Source organism: Leptidea sinapis, chromosome 5 (genome assembly GCF_905404315.1).
Source record: "Leptidea sinapis chromosome 5, ilLepSina1.1, whole genome shotgun sequence".
NCBI classification, from domain to species: Eukaryota; Metazoa; Arthropoda; class Insecta; order Lepidoptera; family Pieridae; genus Leptidea; species Leptidea sinapis.
The window spans coordinates 3,818,925-3,846,123 of NC_066269.1; the positions used below are offsets into that span (position 1 = coordinate 3,818,925).

The 27,199-nt window shown below is 36.0% G+C and overlaps 2 protein-coding genes across 5 annotated transcripts; one reads left to right on the top strand and one right to left on the bottom strand.

The window, feature by feature from the left end:
- The first annotated feature begins 225 nt into the window (after positions 1 to 225).
- On the top strand, positions 226 to 23,933 carry LOC126964519 (folylpolyglutamate synthase, mitochondrial). Of its 4 annotated transcripts, none has more exons than XM_050807693.1 (8): positions 226 to 587; positions 712 to 792; positions 2,982 to 3,089; positions 5,669 to 5,848; positions 9,794 to 9,930; positions 14,826 to 15,006; positions 16,576 to 16,925; positions 18,149 to 18,422. In XM_050807693.1, exons 1-8 carry the CDS (start codon positions 501 to 503, stop codon positions 18,210 to 18,212), a joined length of 1,188 nt encoding a protein of 395 aa, XP_050663650.1. In that variant the 5' UTR covers positions 226 to 500; the 3' UTR covers positions 18,213 to 18,422. The 4 variants fall into 4 exon arrangements, with proteins under 4 accessions (XP_050663650.1, XP_050663651.1, XP_050663649.1 ...); XM_050807694.1 differs by having other exon boundaries at positions 18,083 to 18,207; XM_050807692.1 differs by lacking the exon at positions 18,149 to 18,422 and adding an exon at positions 23,220 to 23,933 and having other exon boundaries at positions 227 to 587.
- Positions 18,736 to 20,788, bottom strand: LOC126964508 (RNA polymerase II subunit B1 CTD phosphatase Rpap2). The gene has a single exon (XM_050807675.1). The coding sequence runs from the start codon at positions 20,705 to 20,707 to the stop codon at positions 18,968 to 18,970; it is 1,740 nt and encodes a 579-aa protein (XP_050663632.1). The 5' UTR covers positions 20,708 to 20,788; the 3' UTR covers positions 18,736 to 18,967.
- Positions 23,934 to 27,199: the final 3,266 nt, after the last annotated feature.

Consider the following 27,199-nt stretch of genomic DNA (forward strand, 5'->3'; position numbering starts at 1 on the left):
AAAATCAGGGTGAAGCTTTGATATGGCAATACCACCCACCGTTCATTCTATCTCACATGCGGCACGGCAGCCAGTTGTCTATAGTTTACTCAGTCTACGGGTTCTAAGCTCAATGTATTAATACCAGGCCATAAAATCCAAAAAAAATCAATGTATTAATCAGCTGTTCGTCCATTGTTGACAAATGACAACTGAAAAGTTGACATTGATTAATGATTTGTTATGAAATTTTCTTTATTATAGGTTATGTTTATTGTTTACAAATAGTCCGCCAAATACCGGAACAATTCTGATTATGATTACTCAATACCACTATAAAACATGGGTCAGATGTCACAATCAGCTATCAGTATTTGCTTAACGTTTGTTCAACGAATAATAGTTATGTGTAATGAAAGCCATGTGATCTCGTGCCTCAAGTCATGAATCTTTTATCTTAGCAATTATTACGACATCAGTAGTTGATCTACGGTCTGCAGTTTTTTGCTAAATCGTTTAGTATGACCTTTACTGGTATAAGTTTATGTCGTCGTCTAGTTCAATTTGTTGTAATTAAAAGAATGTCTTCTAATAACTTTGGATACGAGGTGGGTAAATATTTATTTATTAATATGGTTATTAAATTACAATCAATACTAAAGGAATTCCTTATGTTGTGTTTTTTATTTCTATAAACTGAAATTTTCCTGTATTTTGCACCATGGTTTTCAGGGTGCTATCAGCAACTTAAACTTATTGCAGTCAAATAAATCAGCTATAGAACAAATAAGAAAGGATATTAGAACTGGTCAGGTAATTTATTTCTTTTTTATTCAAAAAACTTTAATAGTATTTTGATTGTTAATCTAATAATATAATTTGTGGTTTGCATTATTGTAACCAACATAATAATAAAATAATATTGGATTTGAAATAGAATTTGTGTTAAGTAAATAAACTTTGATTTGAATTGAATTCCCATAACTTTACGGTTATAATCTATTGCTAAAAAGAAAAATCCACGACACATGTATTCTAAAATGCATATTATGGATGTACAAAATGTTTTTAAATGTACATTGTGCCTTGATTGTAACCAGTATGCTAAGATCTAGTCTTAGCGACATTGCCAGACATACCGGTAGTTGCAGAAAGCATCCTTAAAGTTACTTTATATCACATGCTATCTTTGACTGTCAAAATGAAAAACAAAGAAACAGTATTATATTTAATGAAACAATAACTTTAAGGATGTTTTCTGCAACTATCGGATACACTTACAAAGCTAATCAAAGGACATAATAATCAATGAAAGTAAGATGTGACATATTTTTCATTGATAAGTAGTAAGTACAATCTTTATATATAAAAATCATTTGCTGTTCATTAGTATCACTAAAACTAGAGAACGGCTGGACCGATTTGGCTAATTTTGGTCTTGAGTTATTTGTGGAGGTCCAGAGAAGGTTTAAAAGGTGAATAAATATAAAAATTTTCGGAATTCAATAAAAACAACAATTTTGTTTTTCTGTTCATGTGTCCCCCGTAGTTCAGAAATCTAATTGAAAGAATAGTTTAAAAAGAATAACTAATTAGAATCTTTTTATCTTTCTAACTTTCTCAGATTAACTACAGTTGTTAACTATTATGGCAATACAACGTTTGCTGGATCAGCTAGTCATTCATAATTGGAAGCTTGTAGTATGCAGTGCTGCCAATTGTATATTCTTGTGCAGGTGTATGACATAGATATTTGATAATTCTTTCAATTATTTTGTATGAAAGATGAGAAACACTAAAAAACATAATTTAAAAAATCTTACACCATGTGATTGTAATAAACAGTCTCATTAATATCTCAGAATTATGGTAATTCAACATAAACATGTTGTATATAGAGACATCCTAATCTGTAGTAATATTATAAATATGAATGTAAGTTTGTTTGTTACGCTTTTACACCAGAGCTACTGAACCCGATTTTGATGTAATTTGGTACAGAGATAGACTAGAGCTTGGGAAAGGATATAGGCATAATATATAGTTCACTTGGGATTTGTGAAAAAATGAAATTCATGTTGATGGGCTATAGCAACCTTCCTCGAAATAAGATTCATATAATATGTTGAATACAGGAGCAAAAACGGGAATTGGAACTGGAACAGGACATGAGATAATCTTCAATTCCAAGCTTGCTTTTTATTTTAAAAAACCCTTTATGTACTCGGACGAAGTCCCGGGCATCAGCTAGTTATAATAATAAGAAAGACTCCTGAATTGGTTAAAGTTCATATTATAATCTCAACATCTATGAGTGTTCAAATGTGTCGCAAGTTTCAACCCATATCATATTTTCACTGTTATGTGCAGCTCTTGAGTTGCTTGTTGCCAATAAAAAAATGGAAAAGCATAGAAGCTAGAAAACTGGTACCCATGTTATTTTAAGTAATGCTAATTTTGTTTTTTTTTTTTAATTCTATCTTTTGATCATTTACATGTCTAGATAGACTGTGACAGCTGTGAAAACATTGAGGTTGAAAATTAACCTCTATCTTGAGCAATGCACACACTAACACAAGTTACATACATATCGCAAGTGTAAACATGGCCCGTATCCATCAGTTTTCTAGCAGCAAGAGGCTCTGTCTAGACTCTAGACCATAGGTTTTCAACGTGGGCGATAACGCGCCTTTGTGGGCGTTTGAGACTTTCGGGGGGGGCTATAATATAATACTATATACTATAATATAATATCTTACGTTTAAATATAATCGTGGCAATAGCCGTTTTAAATTCGCGACAGATGGTAAGTAAAATTAAGATGGGGGGCTGTAGAAAAAAACATTCTCAAAGTGGGCGTTGAGCAAAATAAGGTTGAGAAACTATGGTCTAGACATATAATTTTCTAAGGTTCTAGTTTTAGCAACACTGTGTTATATTATTAAATAAGAAAACCATAGTATTCACTTCAAATAGGATCAATACAATTATTTTGTTTGCAGAAATGTGACAACATACAGCTAATGGAGGACTACTTAATGAGAACTGGAGTGCCACTGTCCAAGCTTGATCAGTTATCTGTGATTCATGTTGCAGGCACTAAAGGAAAGGTAATAAAAAAAAGTAAACAAAATAAAACATATATTTATTATCATAGACAAGAGACAAGACAAGACATCCACTGCTGGACAGAAGCGTCCTCGAAAGATCTCCATGATGATCGGTCCTACGTTGCCCTCATCTAACATAAACCGGCGATCTTCACCAGATTGTGGGTCCATTTTGCATCCATATTTATTATATTAACAAATAATGTGTTATTAGGTATTTGTTTAATTTTAAATAATAATATTTAGTTATTTGTTTAGATAATTTATATCTATGGTGGGTATTTTATTGAAATATAATATATTTTCAAGCAACTTCAAAAACAGGAAAGGGCTCCCAATATGACAGTATTTTTTTATATGGTTACCTCTTAGATCCACCATCTATAGACCTACTCCCAAATTAGTAGGATTAAAAAAAATCTTATCTGATGATGGAATCAGTGAGCAATTGAAAGGAAGTCTTTAAAGGCATTTATATAGTATTTTTGGATTTATCATCATATCATTGTTATATTATGATGGATCCCTTATATTGGCATATTTTGCTTGCAATTTGGGCCAATTACTCCAACCAGCTTAGCTTATACCAGAGGAAGAATGAGAAAGGAGTGCTGAACTGGTTTAAAAATGGTTGAAAATTAAGGACATTTTGAGAAAAGGATAGGTCCGAAGCATGTATGAAAAGAGTAATGAATGTAGAGGAAGCGCGTGAGGTTTGTTAGGATAGAAGCAAGTGGCATTCTATTGTCTCTGCCAGCCACGACGGGAACAAGGCGTGAGTTTGTGTGTGTGTAACATGGGAAAATGTGTACAGTTAAAAGTTAACAAATGTTAACCAACAAGTGTATCTAAAAACACAGTAACAAAACAAATTTTAATTCAAAAACACTTTATTCATGTAGGTCACGGAAATGACACTTAAGTATGCAAAAAAAAAATCTTATTGAATTTACCGCTACTTCGTAAAGCAAGAAACTTATTGCCACTCTTTTAAGTCAAGATTTACATTTTAATTGTTTTACAAATCATTTCAATTACAATGCAAAGTGACGCAACAAAAATACTCAAATGTCAAAAACTGAAAGGCTTACACGAGTAAGTCAAAAAAAGAAACAAAACAAGAATCACTAGGACTATATCAGTGTTACATATTTATGTTGTGTTGTGATGCTGCTTATTATTATTATAATGATGAAAGATCAATGAAAGAATCTGGGTTAAGTAAAAAAAAATATTTTTCTGTCAATACTATTATAGAGACACAAAAAGAACAGATTTTCATAAAAGACAGAAACTACGGAACTATTACAAACTTCAAAAACAAAGCACGAAAATATCACGGCGTGTAGGTACCTAACGGCAATGAAACTGCGAACCGTACTGAAGCAACAGTGCGAGGGGGTGATAGGGGAACGGGAGGGGGCTTATATTTAGATAATATGGCCGTGTTTGTAGCACCTGACCAACATATACCCGCCAAAACTTACGCGAGATCGAGATTTAGAATGCATAATTATGAATTGCTTAAACTGGGATGGATATATAAACACTGAGACATGTCGCTTTAAAATCAATAGTAAATGAATCAGGCACCAGCAGAAATATTTTAAATGAAATTTATATTGCACTAGCGCAATCTGTGCTAGTTTATTGTAGCCGCGCGTGGGGCGGCGCTGCTAAATCCAAATTTATTGAATTGGAACGTGGACAAAGGAGCCTAATAAAAAACATGTATTTCAAAAAGACACGATATCCCACTGAAAGACACGAAAAGAAAAGCGCGTACACCTTCCTTAAAGGCTGGCAACGCTCTTGTGATTCCTCTGGTGTTGCAGGAGAGTGTGGGCGGCGGTGATCACTTAACACCAGGTGACCCGTACGCTCGTTTGTCCTCCTATTCCATAAAAAAAAAAGACTATACAATATCAGTAACCTTTTGTCTGTTAGAAAATTATATATTATTGCTATAGTTCTAAAACATTTAAAACTCTTCCATGTGATGCAAGCATTTTATTAAAAAGGAGAATAGATATTATTGCAAAAATTCGTGCAACAAAAACCGGATATGCAAATCGCCAGTACAGGAAGCTCTCAGCCATGCTTTATAATAGGGTTAACAAGGATATATATACCCATTCAAAACCACTTTATGAATGTAAAAAAATGCTAGTAAGTTGGATAAATTCACTCACTTATACAGAAACTGAAGAACTTTTAACACAATCATAATATTAATTTAACATTCATTCATTTGATCACAAACACACCTTGACTCACACACACTTCATAATACCTCTCACACCTTACTTATCACTCACAACACACCCAATGCACACACCTTATTTCTCACTATACATACTTTTTAGATATACTTCTTACTAGTTAGAGTTTGATTGTCTGTAAATAATGTAATAAATATTAATAAGCTATGGAAGAGCGGAGTCTTCTAACACAGGCGCTATAGTGCCTAAAAGGAGGCTCCAATCATGAATATTGGTTTATGTACAAACTTGCTAAAGAAAATAAACATTTTTGTATTATTACAAGTTAAATGAAAGTTCATGGAGTTCTGATGCCAGGGGTCAACGAGTGCGATGTGCGAGTCAATCCTCCGTCACCACGGGTACAGGACTGGCTTCTACTCGTCACCTCACCTAGTAGCCGTGAGGGAACGGATCAGGCTTGCTGGTAGACCATTGACTGAAGAAGTATTTGCAAAGTATTTCCATAGAGTGTGGGATGCACTATACAGAACGCAGGTAATACTATCTATCTATCCTGTCATAACACAAAGCGAGAATCAGACCAAAGACCACTATCACCCAATATTAGTGAAATAATATTTAAGTAGTTAATGTTGTGTGCAAGCAGCAAAGTAAATTATTTAATGAGATTCGAGTAGATTGGCTCTGTAAGCCGAAATACAGGTTTCGGGTTAGATTTAGTATCCCGTAGCACGAATTAGGAGGTTAAAAATAGTGAAGTTGATAGAGCTTTAGTTCACGATTATAATGATACAATTCTTATTACAAGTTAATGCATCGTTTTCAAGAAAATAACGAAAAAAGTTCCAACCTAAAATGGGTAAATCACGTAAATAAAATGGTACATGAGCGTAGCATGGCGGTAGGCGGCTAAAAAATGTCAATTGTAAATGAAAAACAGTAAAATGAAATGTAAAAAATAGTCTGGGACAGACTAGCCGACTTCGTCAATAATAATTTTTAGATTAAAAAGGCTTCATACTTGAATACTGTGCATTACCTTGTAATAAAAGTAGTAGCTAATAATGGTGGACCAAAACTCTATCAATTACAATTTATAAAAATTGGTTAGGTTGTGTTTTTATGAAAATACGGGACAAGACGAGCAGGACGTTCAGCTGATGGTAATTAATATGCCCTGCCCATTCCAATGCAGTGCCGCTCAGGATTCTTGAAAAGCCCAAAACTTTTGAGTGGCTCTACAATTGCGCTCGTCACCTTGAGACATAAGATATTAAGTCTCATTTGCCCAGTAATTTTATTAGCTACGGCGCCTTTCAGACCGAAACACAGTAATGTTTACACATTACTGCTTCACGGCAGAAATAGGCGCCGTTGTGGTACTCATAATCTACCTGGCCTCCTGTGCCCTTTGCCTCCCACTGGTTATGTTAGAACAGTTAAAACAACGCACGAGCCGAGTGTAGCGGGCCGCGGTAGAGGCCGGCGAGTGCCAGAAACGAATTCTAGGCGTTTCCCTTTCTCTCCTCCCTATAAAAATGTCCCAACCCTTAAAAATTTTCATAATCCTCATAATTCGTGCTACGGGATACTAAGTTTTAACCATACATACTATGCTAAGTTTATTAAATTTATTTGTTTATTAGTGAGAATAAGTTCGTTTTGTGACTCAAAATAAAATTATTATTAATTCGCAAGCTTCGCAAAAGTGGTTCCACCAGTTGAATACTTCTTGTACATGATGGATTTTTCTACCACCGAGCAGTAATGTGCAAGTGTGACGTTCAAAAAGTGATATATAAATCCTTCTTTGATTAACAATAGTTGAATTTGAAAGATGCATACTGAACATCCTTACAAATTTACTTGGTAATTAATTATTCATACCAATAATATGCAAAATGTTGACTATATAGCTGGCAACACTGTCAGAATCTGACAAGACGAGCCTGATGGTAATTGATACGCCTATTACAATTCAGAGCTTCACGGGATTCTTGATTAAGGCGCTATAGTCCTAAAAAGTAACATTTTTGAAAATCTACTTAAAATACTTCTACAAATTCGAAAAAACATCTCGATAGATTTATTTTTTGAAAAATAGGCTTTTTTATATGAATTGTTTTATATTATGATAAAACTATGATGGCTATAAACACAAAACTTATTTTACTCGATAGTTTATTAGTATTTATAAATATTCATCGTGGGTTTTATCAATTCGCTTTGTGAATTATTTTATATTAATATTTTTCGTAATAAACCAAACGCGACCTTGGTTGCATGCTCGCTCATGCCAGCAGTACGCCCGTGACCACTGTCAAGGTCACGGTACTGTGTTAATTTCTCTCGGGCTCACATTACGTAAGTATTTGTAAACAGGTACAAAGCGGGAATCATAGTAAAAAAATGACGATGATGCGACAGCATATTTGTTAAAATATATAGGTAAATGGAAGTCGTAAAGTACTAAAATAAAATGTACGTAATATTATTGAATATTATGCCACGTGGGATTTTTGTATGTATGTACTTTAGGGAAGTTAGATAAATCCAAGATGGCCGCCGCACAAAATTATGATTTCAACAATATGGGTATCGTATCCGAGGTTCTCGAGGGTACCGAGAACGAATTTGGGATCATTTTTGAAATCATAATTTTGCGCGGCGGCCATCTTGGATTTCAAAAATGATCCCAAATTCGTTCTCTGCAGCCTCGAGAATGTCGGATACGATATCCATAATGTTGAAATAATAATTTTGCGCGTAATATATATATATATATTTCTCTCATACGTCGATAAAAAAGATTTACTTCAAAAATGCACAAAAAATATCACAGTTATTCCGTACTCTAGCGCAACTGTAAGTTTAAAAAAATATTACGCGGTCCTTCCGGGTCGGCGGTCGTTGGCCCGCATCACTCGGTTCGTTCTCAGCCATGCCCGACGCCCGTGTCCATGCGTACCTATCGAATCTTACGTTCGAGCGGTTTTTACCTAAAGTGTTGGGAAAATCTCGCTTTAATCCCAAAATCGTGAGCGGCTTCGCAATTGCGCTCATAACTAACGGCCGAAATTAATAATATATTATCTGTAATCCAAGAGATATAAATTGTACGCAGATATTTGCCTATCAGTGGATCGACCTCCAATCCGCGTCCCAATAACGAAAAAGTCAAACCATCGTTAGGATATCCGTAGATATCTTTTCCCTCTTTAGCCGTTCCATTGTATGCAATATCGATACTCGAGTACATTTATTATAACAATATTTTTTTTAATTAGTCCTGCACGAGTGGATTTATTTCGGTAACTACTTTTTACTTCGATGCAATTTTATATAGATTATATTATTACCAATTTATCTATCTATATATAAGAGATTTCCACGTATCAAATCACTCATCACGATATCTCTGGAACCATTAGAGCTAAAGATTTAAATTAGGTAGGAATATTCTTTTCACCGAGTAGAGGTCAGCTAAGAACGGATTTTCCAAAATTCCATCCGCAAGAGTTTTTTTTTATTATGAACAGAACAACGTCTGTCGGGTCAGCTAGTAAATGATAAATTCGAAATTGTTTTTTCTTATTTTGTGGTGTTTGTTTTGTGGGCATTCTTTAATCTATATCTATTTCTATGTACATAATTATCATTAAGAAGCAACAAGTTAATATTTTTATCATATACTTATTGGTCATTCACTTTTAATTACATGTTCGCATACTCTACCTATAACTATAACCAGGCCTGTCTCAATCCCCGTGTAGGTATCGAAATCGCAAGTTTTGCGGCAGCCTCTGCACAGTAGGCCAGCCAGTCGGGACTCACGAGCGAGTAGTGACGCACGCGCGAGTTTTGTTGTCATGTACTTCACCAATCCGACTGTAATTTCAAAAATGGAGAAACATAAATAAAGCAAAAGATATTAAAGGTCATTGCGGTCCAAAATTTAAATTTTTAAGCGTCCTTAAGACGCTGAAATAATCTTATTTAAAGTGATATTTTATGAATAAAAAGTTTATGATTTGTCAAGTGTGTGTGCATATTATTTACATCTCGCGTTACGAATTATTATAATGAAATTACCATTCATGATAGCGACCTATTTTAAAACTACGATTTAAAATTACGATTAGATACCTATTTATATTATAAAAACTGAGTTTTTTTTTGTAAGAAGACCTTATAGTAGATAAGTACAGTTTTAGGTAAAGAAGTCAACCCCAATGTTGTTAGAAGAGGTAAGAGTCATGCGATAGAAAGAGAGGCAACTTCTAGGTGTCTAAAAATATAGGTTAGTAGCGCTGTACGATCTGAATTACACCTTATTCTTTGGCCTCAAGAGTCTCTATTTCTTTAATTGATTTTGCGCACGTCTGTGGTTGTTCTATTATATATTTTTTGCTATAACTACTTTCAACCAAAAATATCAACGAATCGGTATTTGTATATTATGTTTTTATCTTGTTACAGAAATATAAAGGAGACATGCCGAAGTATTTCTCATTTTTAACGGTGCTGGCATTTAATGTGTTCCTGGAAGAGAAAGTAGATGTTGCCATCATTGAGGTTGGCATCGGTGGCATTGTGGATTACACTAACGTATTAAGGTATGTCTCTGACAGATTTTTATTTACTGCTTTTCTTTTTTGTGATTATCTAGTTTAGTATGTCAACTCTTTACGGCTGAAATACAGCACATTACCACAGTGCCGGAGCAAGCGCGGGGCCCGTAGCAAATTCTTTCAAAGAGCCCTGGGTCATTATTGGAAATATTCGGTTACCGAGTGTCTGACGTGGATTGTGTTAGTAGAAAAAGTTGTAAAGTTTTACGTTTTTGTGACATCAAGTTAATTCAGTATACAACATCTTAATAAGATTCACTCAAAAAATTACGCTCAGGCAGAAATGAGTGGGTTTAAATATGCGAGAGCCCCTTGCGCGCGGGGCCCGTAGAAAATAATAAACTTGCTACGTGCTTAATCCGGCACTGCATTATCAAGTTCAGACATAGCTTTTATGCAGGACTTTTGTAGTTATTATTTTATTTTTCTATAATTTTTAAATAAATAAATCGAATTGAAATAAAGGTATGTTACATGCAAGCATTTCGTCAGAAACCCTTAATACGTGTCGAATACAATTTTACAAATTGTCACTTTGTACTCATAATGTGGGTAGTTGATTATTGAAATAATATGTGCAGTACACGATATTAAGCTCCCATGACCAACTTAAATATGGCATAAGGTGATACCACATAGTTTCAATCACAATGCATTTGCTGCTGATTATGAAACATAGCTATCTAATTATCTCTGTTGATAGAATCCCTAGAATTATAAAAAATCAAAAAGTAGGAATGTATTTTGCTGCAACAGCTGACAGTATTAGAAACGTTGTTCAAGTGATATTGACCCTTATTACGTAGGGCCTGTACGTTGTATTACAATGCTGGCTAAAGAAGTTTACATTAGAATCTTTGATTTTTTTAATCTGCAACCTCACTATTCATTTACCAGTGGGAGGCTCCTTTGCACATGATGTCGGCTAGATTATGGGTACCCCAACTGTGTCTATTTTTACCGTGAAACAGTAATGTGTAAACATTATTGTGTTTCGGTATTTTTTAAATTGTTTAAATTTATCGACACATTCATGACTATCGTCATAAATTATAATGAGTTCACAGCACTATCGCATTCCTGAACTCTGCATTCAACTCGCGCGATATCGGTAGGTACACATAAATCAACGGACAATCTTATATTATAATCCCGGTGTTTGTTACCAAACTCCTGCGAAACGGCTAAACCAATTTGTTTGTATATCGGGTAGGTCTGAGAATCGGCCAACATCTATATTTCATACCCCTAAATGTTAAGGGTCACCCAACCCTAAATATTTTTATTGACAATTTTATTTATTTTTATTTTATTATGATTCAGCATAAAAAAATACATGCAACTTCAAATTTTGACCCATACACGATCAACTCCTATTTTTGTATCGCGATTTTTATATCACTCTATTCCATCCACATGTTCGCAATAGAGTTGCAAGATGGCAATCGAATATAATGATTATTGTAGTACGATGAAGTGTGTGGTGGGGTCCAGAGTTAGACAGGCTGCGCTGCAAAGTAAGGAAGCTGTTCAACAGAGCCAAAAATACTCGGGCACCAGACGACTGGGATGCATATAAACAGGCCCAATATCGTTTCAAGAGGCGCATCCGCGAAAGGAAGAGAGAAAGCTGGAGACGCTTCTGTACTAACATTGAATCCACAAACCAAGCGGCTAAAGTAAAAAACATCCTTTCACGCGACCCAGAGCGTAATCTGGGTTGCTTGAAAAAATCTGACGGCACATACACCAAATCCGACCCCGAGACCTGCGAACTACTCCTGCAAACTCACTTCCCTGGATGCCGCATCACAAACAACCAGACGTGGGAGGAAGTGGCATCGCAGAGCAACACACCGGATCAAACGGATTGGACCACAGCTCACAGGGTGGTAGACAAAGACAAGGAAATGTGGGCAATTAACAGCTTTCTTCCATTTAAATCAGGAGGCCTGGACGGGATCTTCCCAGGACTGCTACAATGGAGCGGTATGGGGCCGCTAGTAGCGCATTTAACTGCAATCTATAGGGCATGCCTGGCCTACAAATACATACCGCTCCAGTGGAGGGAGGTAAAAGTGGTATTTATCCCTAAGCCCGGCAAAAGTGATTACACAAATCCCAAATCGTACAGGCCAATCAGTCTCACATCATTTTTGTTGAAGACTCTAGAGAGACTCTGCGATAGGGATATTAGGGAAAATGCCCTCATACAAAAACCGCTACATGACAACCAACACGCCTATACTCAGGGCAGATCAACCGAATCCGCACTCTATTGCGTAACATCTCTCGCAATGAAAGGATTATCACGTAAACAATCAACCTTAGGTGCTTTTATTGATATCGAAGGCGCCTTCGACAAAACCCCTTTCACTAGCATAGGCCGAGCGCTAGCCGCTCATGATGTAGATCCTACAATTGCCGGGTGGATAGACAGCATGTTGAGGCATAGGGCGATACGATTTACTGTGAACACCAGTACTAGATGTGTGGTGGCAACGGGCTGCCCACAAGGAGGGGTACTCTCGCCGCTACTCTGGAACCTTGTGGTAGATGAGCTCATCACAAGGCTAAACAAAAAGAAACTGTACACAGTGGGCTATGCTGACGACCTCGCCATTCTAATAACAGGACCAGTCGAGAACGTCTTATGTAGCCTCATGAGATCTGCTTTTAAGATTTTGGAAGAATGGTGCGCGCAACACAAACTCACAGCTAATCCGTCAAAGACGGAACTAATACTATTCACTAACAAACGCAGCCTTGGTAATCTAACATTACCAAAGCTGTTCAACACCGAACTAAGCCTTACTAAAGAAGTTAAATACCTGGGGGTTATACTGGATAGTAAGTTGCTTTGGAACAAACACCTTGAAAACAAGCTGGAAAAAGCATGCATCATCTTTTGGCAGTGCAGAAGACTCATAGGCAGAACCTGGGGTCTTGCTCCAAAGATAAGCAGATGGCTCTATACAGCAGTCATCAGACCAATTATCTCCTACGGAGCAATAGCGTGGTGGCCCAGGACAGAGCTTGTGACAGTGCAAACCAAGCTGCAGCGTTTCCAGCGGCTGGCCTGCACAGCCATAACAGGATGCATGCGCACCACGCCTTCCTCGGCCCTTGAAACTATTCTAGGGCTAACACCACTCGACATACACTTTCAACAAGAAGCGACAATGGCGACTCTACGTCTAAAGCTGTTGGGTGTATGGAAGAATGAAGACGGCCTAACAGATAAGCTCTGGAATAGGGTAACAAAGGATTATCCACTCTGTGAGGCACCATGTGATAAGATAACTAAAACAAATACCTTCCATAAAAACTATCACATACAGCTATATGAGAAAGATGCTGACCAGTCAGGTGTAAACGAACTAAGAATTTACACAGACGGCTCGAAAATGGCTACTGGAACTGGTGCCGGCATATTCTCACAGGAACTAAACATACACATTTCCATACCCTTGGGCACACACAGCTCCATCTTCCAATGTGAGTGCGTAGCCATCAAGGAAGCCGCCAGCGCTATATTAAGAAGAAAGGTACATGGCCACAACATCAGATTTCTTTCTGACAGTATGGCGGTACTAACAGCGCTGAAGGGTACCACACACAACTCAGCACTAATACACGAATGTCACCAAACCCTGGAGCAAGTTGCCTCTTATAACCAGGTAACTCTGCAATGGATCAAGGGACATAGTGGTTCGTTGGGTAATGATGCAGCGGATGAGCTTGCAAGGCGGGCATCGGCAAATACAGTGTCTGGTCCATTGCCACTTCTGCCACTGCCCTTCAGCCAAATGCGCTCATGGATACGCTCTCTCACCAACGACCTACACAACACCCGATGGATGAATGTCTCAAGCTGTAGACAGTCGAAGGTGGCGATACCTGCACTATCGCCCAAACTGACACGTAGACTTATGAGCCTCAACAGACATGACATCCGTATAATGGTGGGCACCCTAACGGGTCACACATCACTAAACAAACACCTTTTCACAATCGGCGTAACGGACAGCCCTAAGTGCAGAGGTTGTCTGACCGAAGACGAAACGGTCGCTCACGTAATCCTGGAATGCGCGGGGGTGGCCAACCAACGGGCAAAAACCTTAACCAATACAAGGTCGCTCCAAGAAGTCTGTGAACACCCCAGGAATGTTCTGAACTTCTGGAAGGAGCTGGGCTGGTTGGAGTAACCGGCCATTACTGCACGCAAAATGGACCCATGCTAGTGGTTTAATTGCGGAAACAGGAGCCCTATACCTATACCTATACCTATGTAGTACGATGAATTTTATGTACGATATATTTGGTTGGTCTGAGAATTGAGAATCGTACGTGATCTATTTTTTATACCCCAAAAATTTGTTATTGAATTTTTTTATTACTTTATATGGCAATACAACGTTTGCTGGGTCAGCTAGTAATAATCTATATATATATAAAAATGAATTGCTGTTCGTTAGTCTCGCTAAAACTCGAGAACGGCTGGACCGATTTGGCAAATTTAGGTCTTGAATTATTTGTGGAAGTCCAGAGAAGGTTTAAAAGGTGAATAAATAGGAAAATAAAAAATTAAATAAAAACAACAAATTTGTTTTTCCTTTGATGTGTCCATACATAATTTCTATGAGAGAATTTATTGACGCACGATTTGACAGTTCTGCTATGAAACAATTTCATCACGCAGGGTGCATATCTTACGAAGTAATTTTTGATGTTATGATATATTATTGACAAATTCATATAAAAACATTATTTTATTTATTATATACAGAACAACGTCTGTCGGGTTAGCTAGTATAATAATAAATATGGCATATTATATACGAAGAGGAAAGATTCTATTGTATCATATTTAATTCTAGAAAGGTTCCAATAGTCGGTATCACAGCGCTGGGCTTAGATCATACGTCGATACTGGGGAGCACCCTGCCGGAAATAGCGCGGGCGAAGGCGGGTATTATGAAGCCGGGATGTGTGGCTTATACCGTGCAGCAGCCTCAAGATGCTATGGAAGTTCTCAACTCAGTCGCTGATAAACTTGGTGTAAGTTTCTTGTTTAGGCAATTTTTACTAATATTTATAGACGGTGCGGTGCCACAACCCGAGGGTTGAACAAACATACCAAAGTTTACGAATAATGCGTCTTGCGGACGGTCGGCTTTTGGTACAGATCAAATTTGTGTACTTAATCCAGAAGTCAGGGATATCACTTAAAATAACAAACTGTTAAACCTAGCCTAGGAAGCCTGTGTAAAATTAGCACATGAGCAATATTTATGATTCTTCTACTGAGATCTTAAGTCTTAGGACTGTACAAATGATTTGAGTTTTCTTTAGTGTTATTTCTGCCAATATTTGTCTTTAAACAATTCGACACGTGTTTCGCCTCTACACGAGGTATCCTCATGACGTGTTGTCTCGCCAAAATTTGGCACGAGACATGTCTCGACAAATATTGGCGGAATTAACACTAAAGTAAACTCAAATCATTTGTATAATTATGGATATCCGCAAAGTAACGCCTACTTCAATAAATTTTCTTAAGACTGTGTTTATTATTTTAATTTCCATGGATATTCATGCAAGTAGACACAACACAAGTCTTCAATATATATTTATATGAATGTGACAAAGAAGGCATATATATTATATAGAAGATAATAATGCATGGTTCTTGGTTGGCTCTGCACAGGCCACCTATCCGAGTTTTTTATCAATTCTTCTGCTCACATCAAAGCCCCTTTACGAACTGATGTAGCTTTTTTATGGAAAAGGAGGACACAGAAGCGTACGGGTCACCTGGTGTTAAGTGATTCTCTTGCAACACCATAGGATTCATAGGAGCGATGCCGGCCTTTAAGGAAGGTGTACGCGCTTTTTTTTGAAGGTACCCATGTCGTATCGTCCCGGAAGTATTGCCGTGCTCTATTTATGACGCCCAGTTTCTTCGAAGCCAATTTGGCTTTGCCCTCCAAATGACCGCGGAATTGTCAATCGCTCGAGATTGCGAGACCCAGTATTCCGATACTAGGCGAGGCTGTAAGGTAAGTGTTGTCGAAGAGCGGTGATGCGATAAATGGGGTATTTTTTGTGGTTAACGCGGAAAACTGAGTTTTTGGGGGGTTTTAAGTTAGACAAGGTTCAATTTACCCCATTCCGCGACCTTATCAAGAGAGGACTCGATAGAAGACACAAAAAATATATTTGTAACTCCCTATGGTAAATACATTCCTATTCCATCCTAATAAAACACCTAAATATCTACAATAGACAGTTTTGCAGCAATACATTGTTTCTTGAAAAGTTCATTAGTATTCATAATTTATTTAGTTTTTCTTGGAGTTTCCCTGCGATATCGAATCAGAAATGCGGAGTTCTGGAGGAGAACCAAGTGTCAGTGGGCAGGACACATAGTTCGATGGACAGATTGCCGCTGGGATAGTAGAGTCCTCGAATGGCGACCACGTACCGATGATTGCCGGAATAAGTTGGATGAGGGCAGCGCAGGAGTGATCGTCGTGGAGACCTTGGGGGAGGCCTTTGTCCAGCAGTGGACGTCTTCCGGCTGATGATGATGATTTAGTTATGTGATTCATGTGTGTTTTGTTTCAGTGTCCACTCACAGTGGCGCCGGAGTATGACTCCTATACATATCAGAATGGACTTAAATTCTCTATAGAACTAGAGGCTTACAGAATTAATGTATCTTTAGCGATTCAGTTAGCTCATGCTTGGATAAAAACGAGACAAGATTCTAATAATTGTTTGGCTAATGGTGATAAAGTCGTTAATAGCCATGTTATGAAAACATTATCTAAGGAAACGGTTATGGGTGTTCGAGAATGTAATTGGCCTGGGAGGTATCAAGTTATAGATACTAATTATGGGAGTGTTTATTTGGACGGTGCTCACACAAGAGAGTCAATGGAAATCTGCGCGAGATGGTTTCTTGAAAAGAGCAGGTAATATTTTAATATTCTCTTTTATACAATAAAATTTCGTATCACGTTATTCATCCGCAATAAACTCTTAAACTACTGTGTAATCAAATTTTGCACACTGTGCAGTTTGATCCAACTTGAGAGATAGGATAGTTTTTATTTCGATTCGTTCCCCCTAATATTTTTAATTTAAAAGTTTATGTTTGTAAAAATAATTCTGTGAGATAAATCTCTGACGCACAATTCAAATTCAAATATTTTTATTCAAAATAGGGTTTAAAATCACTTATTGAACGTCTAAAACTACCACCCATTAAAAAATTGTGTGTGCCAGTCGCGCTACCGTGGTGTCCTAGTGAATTATATCTCTAAATCTTCATAACATATGTGGCTTTATGCATTTACTTTTGTTTCCAATTTAATCACTTAAGAGAGGGGAGATCATATTGAAAATATGTATTCGTAGAAGCATGCCAGATTTTGGCAAGACAACACGCCCTGAGGATGCCTTGTGTAGAGGCGAAACACGTGTCGAATTGTTTAAAGACAAATATTGGCGGAATTACCACTAAAGAAAACTCAAATCATTTGTATAATTACGGATTTCCGCAAAGTAACGCCTACTTGAATATTTTTTTTTAGCTGAGTAAGATGGGCTATTCAAAAAATTTGAGATCCATAATATGAAGTTTGTAACATGTCACAGTTAATGTTAGCAAGGCATTACGGTGTATTGCAAAATACAAAAAAATCAGCCTGTAAAAACTCTCGAGTATGCATCTAGTGTTTAATATAATATGGGAAATGAAGCTTTCAAATAAATTTAAAAAATCTTAATATATATAAATTACGTGACACGTTTGTCCGCGATGGACTCCTAAACTAATGAACGGATTTAAATGGGGATTACTTCATGGTGCAGTTTAGTCCAACTTGAGAGATAGGATAGTTTTTATTCCGATTTAGGACCCATTTTTATTTTTATTTCCAATATTTGTTTTGTATGGACATATTTTCTGTGAGAGTAATTTATTGACGTACGTTTTGACAGTTCTGCTGTGAAACAATTTCATTATAACAACAGGGAGTATATTTTATGAAATAATTCTTGATGTTTGGAGATATTATTGTTGAGTTGAGATAAATTCATAAAAAAAATTGTATTTTATTATTTTTAGTATACAGAACAACATCTGTCGGGTTTGCTAGTAGGTATATATATTTTATTATATATAGTGAAACAGATTGGCCATGAGTGAGGATGCAGTGTGGCGATCAATTAAACAAACTAAAAACATGGAAAACTAGTGAGGCCAAGAGATCGAGTGTGGGACTATGTGGCGGTGGCAGCAATACTACACTATGGACACTATTGACACTGATATTGAGTGACAGACTATACTACACCTTTTTTATTTTCCTGTCTCATGGAGGAGTTTACTCTTAAACCCGTACATATTATATGCTTATTATGTCTGCCTATGCTTATTATCAATCAATAAAAATTTCTCATATTTACCTCATACCTTATTACCTGCCCATACAACATAGTGCAACTCAGGATTTTGATTGAACCTAAAACTCTGTTGGGATTTTAAGTCTCATTAGCCGTGTAATTTCCTAGTTCACTTTTCAAACGAAAACATGATGTGCAACACCCTTCTTGGCTTGACAGCAGAGAAAGGTACTAAGGTACTCCCACTGGTAATATCATTCTGATGACACTGATAAAATATATAACCTCATTTTAATGCATAATTTATTTATTCTGTATAAACATTTTCAACAGTATTTACGGTAGGTGCAAGCATTTATATGATGAATATGGATGTTTGTTTCCGAGTCATATATGTTTATATGTATTTATGTATATTTAAGTAAGTATATTGTATTAAATATATCATTGTCTTGCAACCCATAACACAGGCTATATGTATATGGCTAATTTGGGGCAAGATAATTTGTGTAAAAAGTGTGTCAATATTATTATTATTATACTATATACAAATATATATGAATATATAAATATACATGAATTTTATAACTAGGATATCAATTTCAACTTATTCTTTTGTTAATTGGGTATCATTAATATCTAATAGTCTCTCAATATCAATTAACCATGTTATTAATCTATCCAAATAACCACCATCCTGTTTGAAACTCAACAGAAGTAATTGCATATGATTGAATGCCATTGGTTGTTCCAATAAACATTCTAAAGTTGTATTCCTAAGTGAAAGTAGCTTAATGAAAACAATAGCTATTAAAGTCCACTGCATCGGTTTAAACATTATATTATTTGCTCTCAATTTAAATGTATTAACTAATAATCTGACATCAGAACTAATCGTCAATGTTAGTAATCCTAGCGATTTAAGCAAATCTGGTAAGACTTTATTCAGATGTTGGCACACAATACGCCTCCGTAGTGCATTTTGTGCATTCTTATCAACTAATGGGAGATTGGGAGAGTCATCATCGTCTGTTTTTTCTATATTTGTATCTTTAGGTTCTGGTATTTCTGTCTCTCCTTTCATGAATGCTTTAACTTTCAACTGTAACCGTTTACTTTCTTCTTCTAACATCCTATAGTCCGGCAATGGCTTCATCTCTTTATTCAATGTTTGAGCACTGTTACGTCTCTCTTCAAGTTCTAACATGTTCAGCTTACGACACAGCTCTTGGTATTGATCATATGTGTTGGCATTGTACGATATACTTTGAGCGTAATTATTCATATATTTCTCAATACATTCACCTTTTTCTGCGACCATTTGCTTTACTTTTTCTTCACCAAATATGAATAGCATTGTATCAAGAGTGAACCATTCAGCCAAACATTTTTCCACTTGTATTACTATTGCAGTAACCAAAGGTGGTTTAGTTTTTATATTTTGTTTGGTATCTGATGATTGCAATTTAGCCTTATCATTATTTATAGTACCATGTATGAGTATTGGATCTATTTTCTTCTCTGGTTTTTCAATAATTTCTCCAACAATGTTACATGGATCAGGAATAGATTTCTTTTCTTTTAATTTACATTTATTCTCATTGGTGTTTGAAAGCTTTGATTGACCAAGTTGCTGATATTGTTTATTATTAGTAAGTGTTTTAATATCTAAAGATTCTTTTGAGTGTTGACTCTCTAATGTGGGCTTTGTATTATCACTATTAACATTCACAGTATTTGCTGATAAATCTTTACTAGCATGGTTGATCTCACTGTAACTTGTGCTTGTAAAATCATTAACTGATATAAATGATGTGTTTTCAAACTTCATATCTATTTTCTCAGCAATACCTAAATCTACTTCCTGTCCTAAGCTCCCCACAGTTTCTAAAGGTAAAAGTTTAAATCTTGGTATCTCCTCATATTCCCTGAACCACAGTGGACTCGTCAACATCTGTTTCTTAATGTACATTGCCGATTTATAGCATATATTACTACAAAATCTTTTCCTGGTTGTTATATCGTATACTTTATTGGTTCTTATTGAAATTCGGTACGTCTGTTTTGGTATGTCTTTCACTGAGAGTGTTTGTTGGCATAATGGGTATCCACAAAGACGAATTATAGCTCTCTCTTCCACCACATCTTCGAAATGGCTTTGGTTAATATCGATTAAGCATTTCAATAAAAAATCTTCTGTTATATCCTTTTCGAGAAGGCTTTCAACGATACTTTGCGCTTTCGCGTTGCATTCACGTCTTTTGAGTATTGCTTGTTGTATTTGTTCTTTGGACATATCCTCAATCTTGGTTGGTTTCTTTTTATGTTTTTTATCAGCACTATCCATGTTTATCTATTAGTATGCAATTTAAAACAAAAACTAATAAATTATTATTTGCAACAAAAACATACAAACTATTAGAGTCGAAACGACTTTATTGTAAAGCACATTATTGTTGTCAATGTCACGTCAAATGTCATTAATGCATAGTGGTATCGAACGCGTTTTCCACAGAACACTTAGGTACTCTAAGCGGTTTCTCTTGTACAATATAGGTAATATATATATATAGGTACTCGGAAATGTAATTCGAGATGAAAAATGTAAACAAAGAAATATCATTGTCAAAATGACAATTCAGAGATTATCAACATTTTCGTAGGTAGTTTAATATAAACTTATTTTGATTAATAATACATAATATAATAAATACATAAATATATATATATATATATATATTATTTAATGGTTACCAAATATACAAAAGAAATAGTTTCCATATTAATATTCGCTCTCTGATGTGGCGTCTGAAAAGCTTGATGTCGACGAATCGGAATTTTTCTCTATTTATTCATTATTCTCTATTTTGAGGTCTAGTAATTGAGCTTTTATCATATTTTCTTCATTATTTATATTTTTGGATATGAGCTGTTCACTGTGGGACAGTTGTCGGGTTCGATTCTAACCTAGGTAGGGAGTGGTAAGGGACATTAAAACAAATACCAAATTGGTTTTTAGCTTTGGCAGTATACCCCTTAACCACTTTTTCTAACGAGCAAATTATTAGTGTTTTTTTTTAATTCGAACATTATTAATGCTCCATCTACAAAACCGTTCTAGCTGCCTATGTAGCTTTTAAGCCTGTGGTAAGGCACTCTAAGAAGGCTTATTTAGGAGTTTTAATTTAAGTATCAAACCACATTTTCGATATTGCGTGACCTGTAAAAGTATTTACTATTATTACTGTAATAATAAAATCTTCATATTGTATAAAAGTAAAATATTCACTTTCCACTTGTTTGCAAATATAAGATACACAATATACCGCTACATAAACATGTAGGTATATAGTATAGGTATATCCTATTAATACGCACCTTCATTGACCCATATTTATTTTATAAACATATAAAATAATAATTTAATATATAAACGAAAAGCAAGTAGAGCACATTCAATCACGATGATTGTCATAAGCCGAATGAACAAAACAATATGGCAACCAGGCATACCTGTCACTACGACCAATATTTTTTGTAACATTATTTACGTATTTCTTCTGTAGACGAGCCAAATGTAGTTATAGAGCTTCTATCTTATTGCCAGTGTCATAGCAAAGTTTGCACAATAAATTTACATTTTAAATATTGGATGTATTTTATGCTATATTACAAAGAGAAAACGTTTGTTAATCGAAAATACTCGCTGAGGTGGTAGGTAGTGATATTAAAACAAGTAATTAATATCATACTGTTAGCGTTTTCAACATATTTATAATTTTAATTCATTTAAAATTATATATTTGTTTGGTTTTATTTAATTTGCATGATTTATTTAATAATAAATTTTATTGTTAAATTGTAATAATCTATTAAAATGTAAAATAGAGACAGTCAACTGACAACACCAATGTGACGTCAGTTGACCACGAATACAGGCATTCAAGTTGTAGCACCGGTACGGGGTGGTCGATTAAAATGTTTTAAATTCTTTATCACAGTAATTTGTTACTAAATATAATCTTTAAAATACGAACTTCAATAATTATAAGGTTTGATCTTAAAACAGTGAACAGTGCTAATAATACAATATTTTGGTTTTCTCTAGACCTAGGTTGCACTAAACCGCAGCGGTTTTTAACCGTGTGTTTTACGTAAGTTTAGTTTACGAAACAAGAAAACGAATACAAACGGCCGTCTTGCTGTTTTTTCCCTCCACTGATTTTAAAACCGTGAAATTTTACAAAATTGTCGTGAAAAATTCATAGAACTTAGTAGGTGTAAACACACTATGCGTTAACCGCTGGCGGTTTTTTGCCTAGTATTTGGCCGACCGTCGCGAAGAATTTTCGCGCTATTGAACTTAGATCGTCAACCGAGTCGGAGATTGTTTCAAACACAGAGTAAGAAAGTTTATCCCAGAATCCCAATTTTGTATCCATGAAGGTGATGTATGGTCGCACATTGTGCATAATTTTATAGAAGCTGGCTACTGACATCCAAAAGTAATTGAGTGTTCTTAAACTAATCTACGGCTAGTTAGCTAGCTAGTTAGTGGATGGACCCAATATTTGCAAAATTTTCTTAGCATAAAAGCACAATACATTGCTCTTTTGAAATCCATCTTCAAACTCTGAAAATCGCGGGTGATTTCGCGGCTTATAATCGTGGTGTGTGTGTGTCAAGCGGTTTCGCGGTTGGAGCGGTTAACCGCTCTCAGGAAAAAACCGTAGTGCGGCCTAAGCCTAAAATTACGTAACTCTCGGTAGCTAGTTAGACTCGAGTCTTTGCACAACAACTGTAAACTACTTCTACAACTAATTTCGATTTTGTAACATTGTGACCATATTTTGTTTCAGGTTTGAAGATAATGTTTTAATATTTAGTGCTACTGGTGATCGAGATCCTGTTATGCTTTTGAAACCTTTACAACAAATTAAATTTTCATACGTATTCTTTGTGGTACCAACAGCTCACAAAGTGCAAAATAATAAGAATGACAACTTTTCAATAACGGAAAAAGATGAGGGTTTGACAAAATGTGAAAGTCATGCGAAAATCTGGCGACAGAATAATGACGTAACGAGTAATATTTTTGTTTTCGCATGTGTATCAGACGCTTTATTAATAATAAAACAAAAAAGTCAGATGTCTGTTTTGGTAACCGGTTCGTTACATTTAGTGGGAGCAACTTTATCGTTGATAGATCCACATCTAAATGATTAGTTAATAATGTATAAACTAAAATATAAGAAAATGTATTATAATTTTACACTAACTTATTACGCTCAAAGCGATGGAAACGTCTTTAAATTGAAAAGAATTTATTAACTAATGTTAACACAAATCAAATTGGGTGAGAGAGAATCTGTCTTTTAGTCATAAGAATATTGTGATATATATGTTGAGAATGAGAATATTAGTACGATTTACACTACCTACATGCGCGCCTGAGTGTGTAAAGAAACATTTTATTTTATATTAATTGTTAAATAGCTGTATTATGACTGTTGCCTTATATTTCAATTGTTTTATGTTTTAGTTAAAGCAATAAAAATATTTTGCTCATCTTATTTTTTTTTTTAATTTCACGATTAAGTTAACTCTAAGAAAAACTGCAGTTAAACATTTTATTGAAGCTAGTAGTATTGTGCTCAAATAAAGGAATGTGCAGGTAAACTTTCAATATCTGTAGATATACTTTTAATCTAGAAACGCGAACGAAAGAACCAACAAAAGTAAAACGGTGGTGCGAAAATTTCGACGAGGTGAAGCAACTAATGACCTAATGAAGAGTTCAAGTTCACTTTTAAAAACTTTTTTATTCGTAAATACTATTCACACTTCACGTCTTACATACCTACTTAACATAACAATACAATTAACTTATAAATTCATTGTATCGGTAGAACGAGCGCTCAACGACGATCTAAGTTCAATAGCGCGAAAATTCTTCGCGACGGTCGGCCAAATACTAGGCAAAAAACCGCCAGCGGTTAACGCATAGTGTGTTTACACCTACTAAGTTCTATGAATTTTTCACGACAATTTTGTAAAATTTCACGGTTTTAAAATCAGTGGAGGGAAAAAACAGCAAGACGGCCGTTTGTATTCGTTTTCTTGTTTCGTAAACTAAACTTACGTAAAACACACGGTTAAAAACCGCTGCGGTTTAACCGTAGTGCAACCTAGGTCTAGAGAAAACCAAAATATTGTATTATTAGCACTGTTCACTGTTTTAAGATCAAACCTTATAATTATTGAAGTTCGTATTTTAAAGATTATATTTAGTAACAAATTACTGTGATAAAGAATTTAAAACATTTTAATCAACCACCCCGTACCGGTGCTACAACTTGAATGCCTGTATTCGTGGTCAACTGACGTCACATTGGTGTTGTCAGTTGACTGTCTCTATTTTACATTTTAATAGATTATTACAATTTAACAATAAAATTTATTATTAAATAAATCATGCAAATTAAATAAAATCAAACAAATATATAATTTTAAATGAATTAAAATTATAAATATGTTGGAAACGCTAACAGTATGATATTAATTACTTGTTTTAATATCACTACCTACCACCTCAGCGAGTACCTTTTAAGTTTATATATAAAAGTGTTAAAATTTGACACGCTTGTGTAATAAACCCCCGGACTATATGTCCGGGAGTTTATTATAAATCCGAGGGCTCATAGCGTGTATTGTGCGGGAAGATGTTTCCAGGCTATGTGGGACTGCATTTAGGCTATTCGCGTGCCGCATTTCTTATACCGGTGTACTTACACCTCACTTGAACTCGGACGTATAAACCTATCTGTAGTATTTAAGAGGCTTGGTATTATCAGAATGTTTAATGACACGAAGAAAGGTCTTACGCATTGATCCGATGGTATACCAGCTCGTATGCCAACGGCTCGACTTAATAGGCGACAAACTCGTTCATAGTCCGCGGCGCGTCCCCAGAATTCGATTCCATATTGGACCTGCGACTGAAATGTTGCAAAATAACAGGCACGTAGCGCTTTCTTTGACAATGTCGAGGATAATCTACTTAAGGCGAAATAGCTACCAAGGAAAACATTGAAAACGAAGGAAGGACGCTGCTTGTACCTGTTGTAAACGAAAATCATTAATAGTTATAACCAGCTGCCGGCGAGTCCGATCAGAGTGATTGAAACATAGAAATTGGGTCTTTTGATTTCTTTGGGGAAAAAGACATGACAGTAAATCGGTCGTGGTAGCAAAAATATCTTGTCCGTTAGCTTACCGAATTATTCATTACAATCAAAAAAAATTCCTCTCGTCGCCAAGTCATACTATCACGCTCACCATTTTGACTACCCACGTCAGCACTCAACTATAACACACCATTGACATGCCTTGCGTTAGCGTGACACTTGAGTCTTATTATTAAACTCAATGTAAAAATACTCCAAGTTAAAAATTCTTTCTACCTGTCATGTAATTCTGTAGTGTCAAAGGTAGGTAAGATAAAGACAAAAAGTTGGAATATCTTTACTTCGCGTTTATTAATAACACAGTATATGTATTATAATATGACGTACGGTAAGTGAATGCTTATATTTAGGATGATTTTAGTATATTATGTATCCGAGAGTTATTGAAACAATTTGAAATTCAAAGTTTACCTACTTTTTTTTTGGAAGAGGAGGATAAACGAGGTGTTTCGTGATCACCGCCGTCCACATCCTCTTGCAACACCAGAGGAATCACAGGAGTGTTGCCGACCTTTAAGATAGGTATCCGCGCTTTTTTTGAGGGTACCGTCCGTACCGTATGTTGTATCGTCCCGGAAACACCGCACAAGTAAGGTTATTCTACAGCTTTGTAGTACGTGGAAGAAAGCTATTTGAAAACCGCACTGTGGGGGACCACCACACATCCAGATGGTGGGGATGATATCCTAATTTGTAGAGTGTCGTGCGAAGGTTGAATCAGGTGAAACAGCTCTTCGGAATACTCCCCGTGATAAATGCGGTACAAGACACAATGAAGTGACGCCAAGTGATCCAGCCGTTCACAGACCACTTTGTCCAGTTATTTAATTAGCAGTTGCCCTAATTCTTTGTGTATTAAAGAGGGTACAAACTGGCAATAGACTCACATGATGGGAATTGGTAAGGCAAACCCTCATGGCCGAACTACAGTTTGATTCTTAAGTATAATGTATATCGTTTTTGATCCAGCCGTTCACAAAGCACTGGGTTCCCGATAACTCGAGCTGCTCTGCGTTGCACGCGGTCAAATGGATCGAGCCGATACTGGGATGCGCTAGACCAGAGATGACAGCAATACTCCTTTTTATAAATAAATTAATAAAAAAAACACAAGTTTCTCCCGGCAGTGGTCGATTGTTTCCCGAGAGAGACCTGTATGGCCCATGTCTACGGCATCACCAGCGCTGCCGTCTGCATAGTAATGTATGTTGGAGGTATCCAACATATCATTGATCACCGTCGACAACGACCTGTATGCTGTGCCCAGTGAGAAAGCTGCAGGTCCACTTCCATAAGCTCTCGGGAAGCCCAAATGATGGAAATTGTAGAGAAGCACCTTGTGCTATACACGATTAAAGGCCTTCGCTATATTCAGGCTAACTGCCAAGCCCTTGCTTTCGATAGCCGCCGCCCATCTATGTGTTAGGTATACCAGAAGATCCCCTGCCGACCAACCATGGCGAAAGCCGTACTGACGGTCATTGATCAACTTTCTAGGTATGCGAAGTTTTGGCGGTTAATTATGCTCTTCATGATTTTGAAGACCAGGGAGACAATTATTAGCTATAGCCCTGTTGTTTACCGGATCCGAA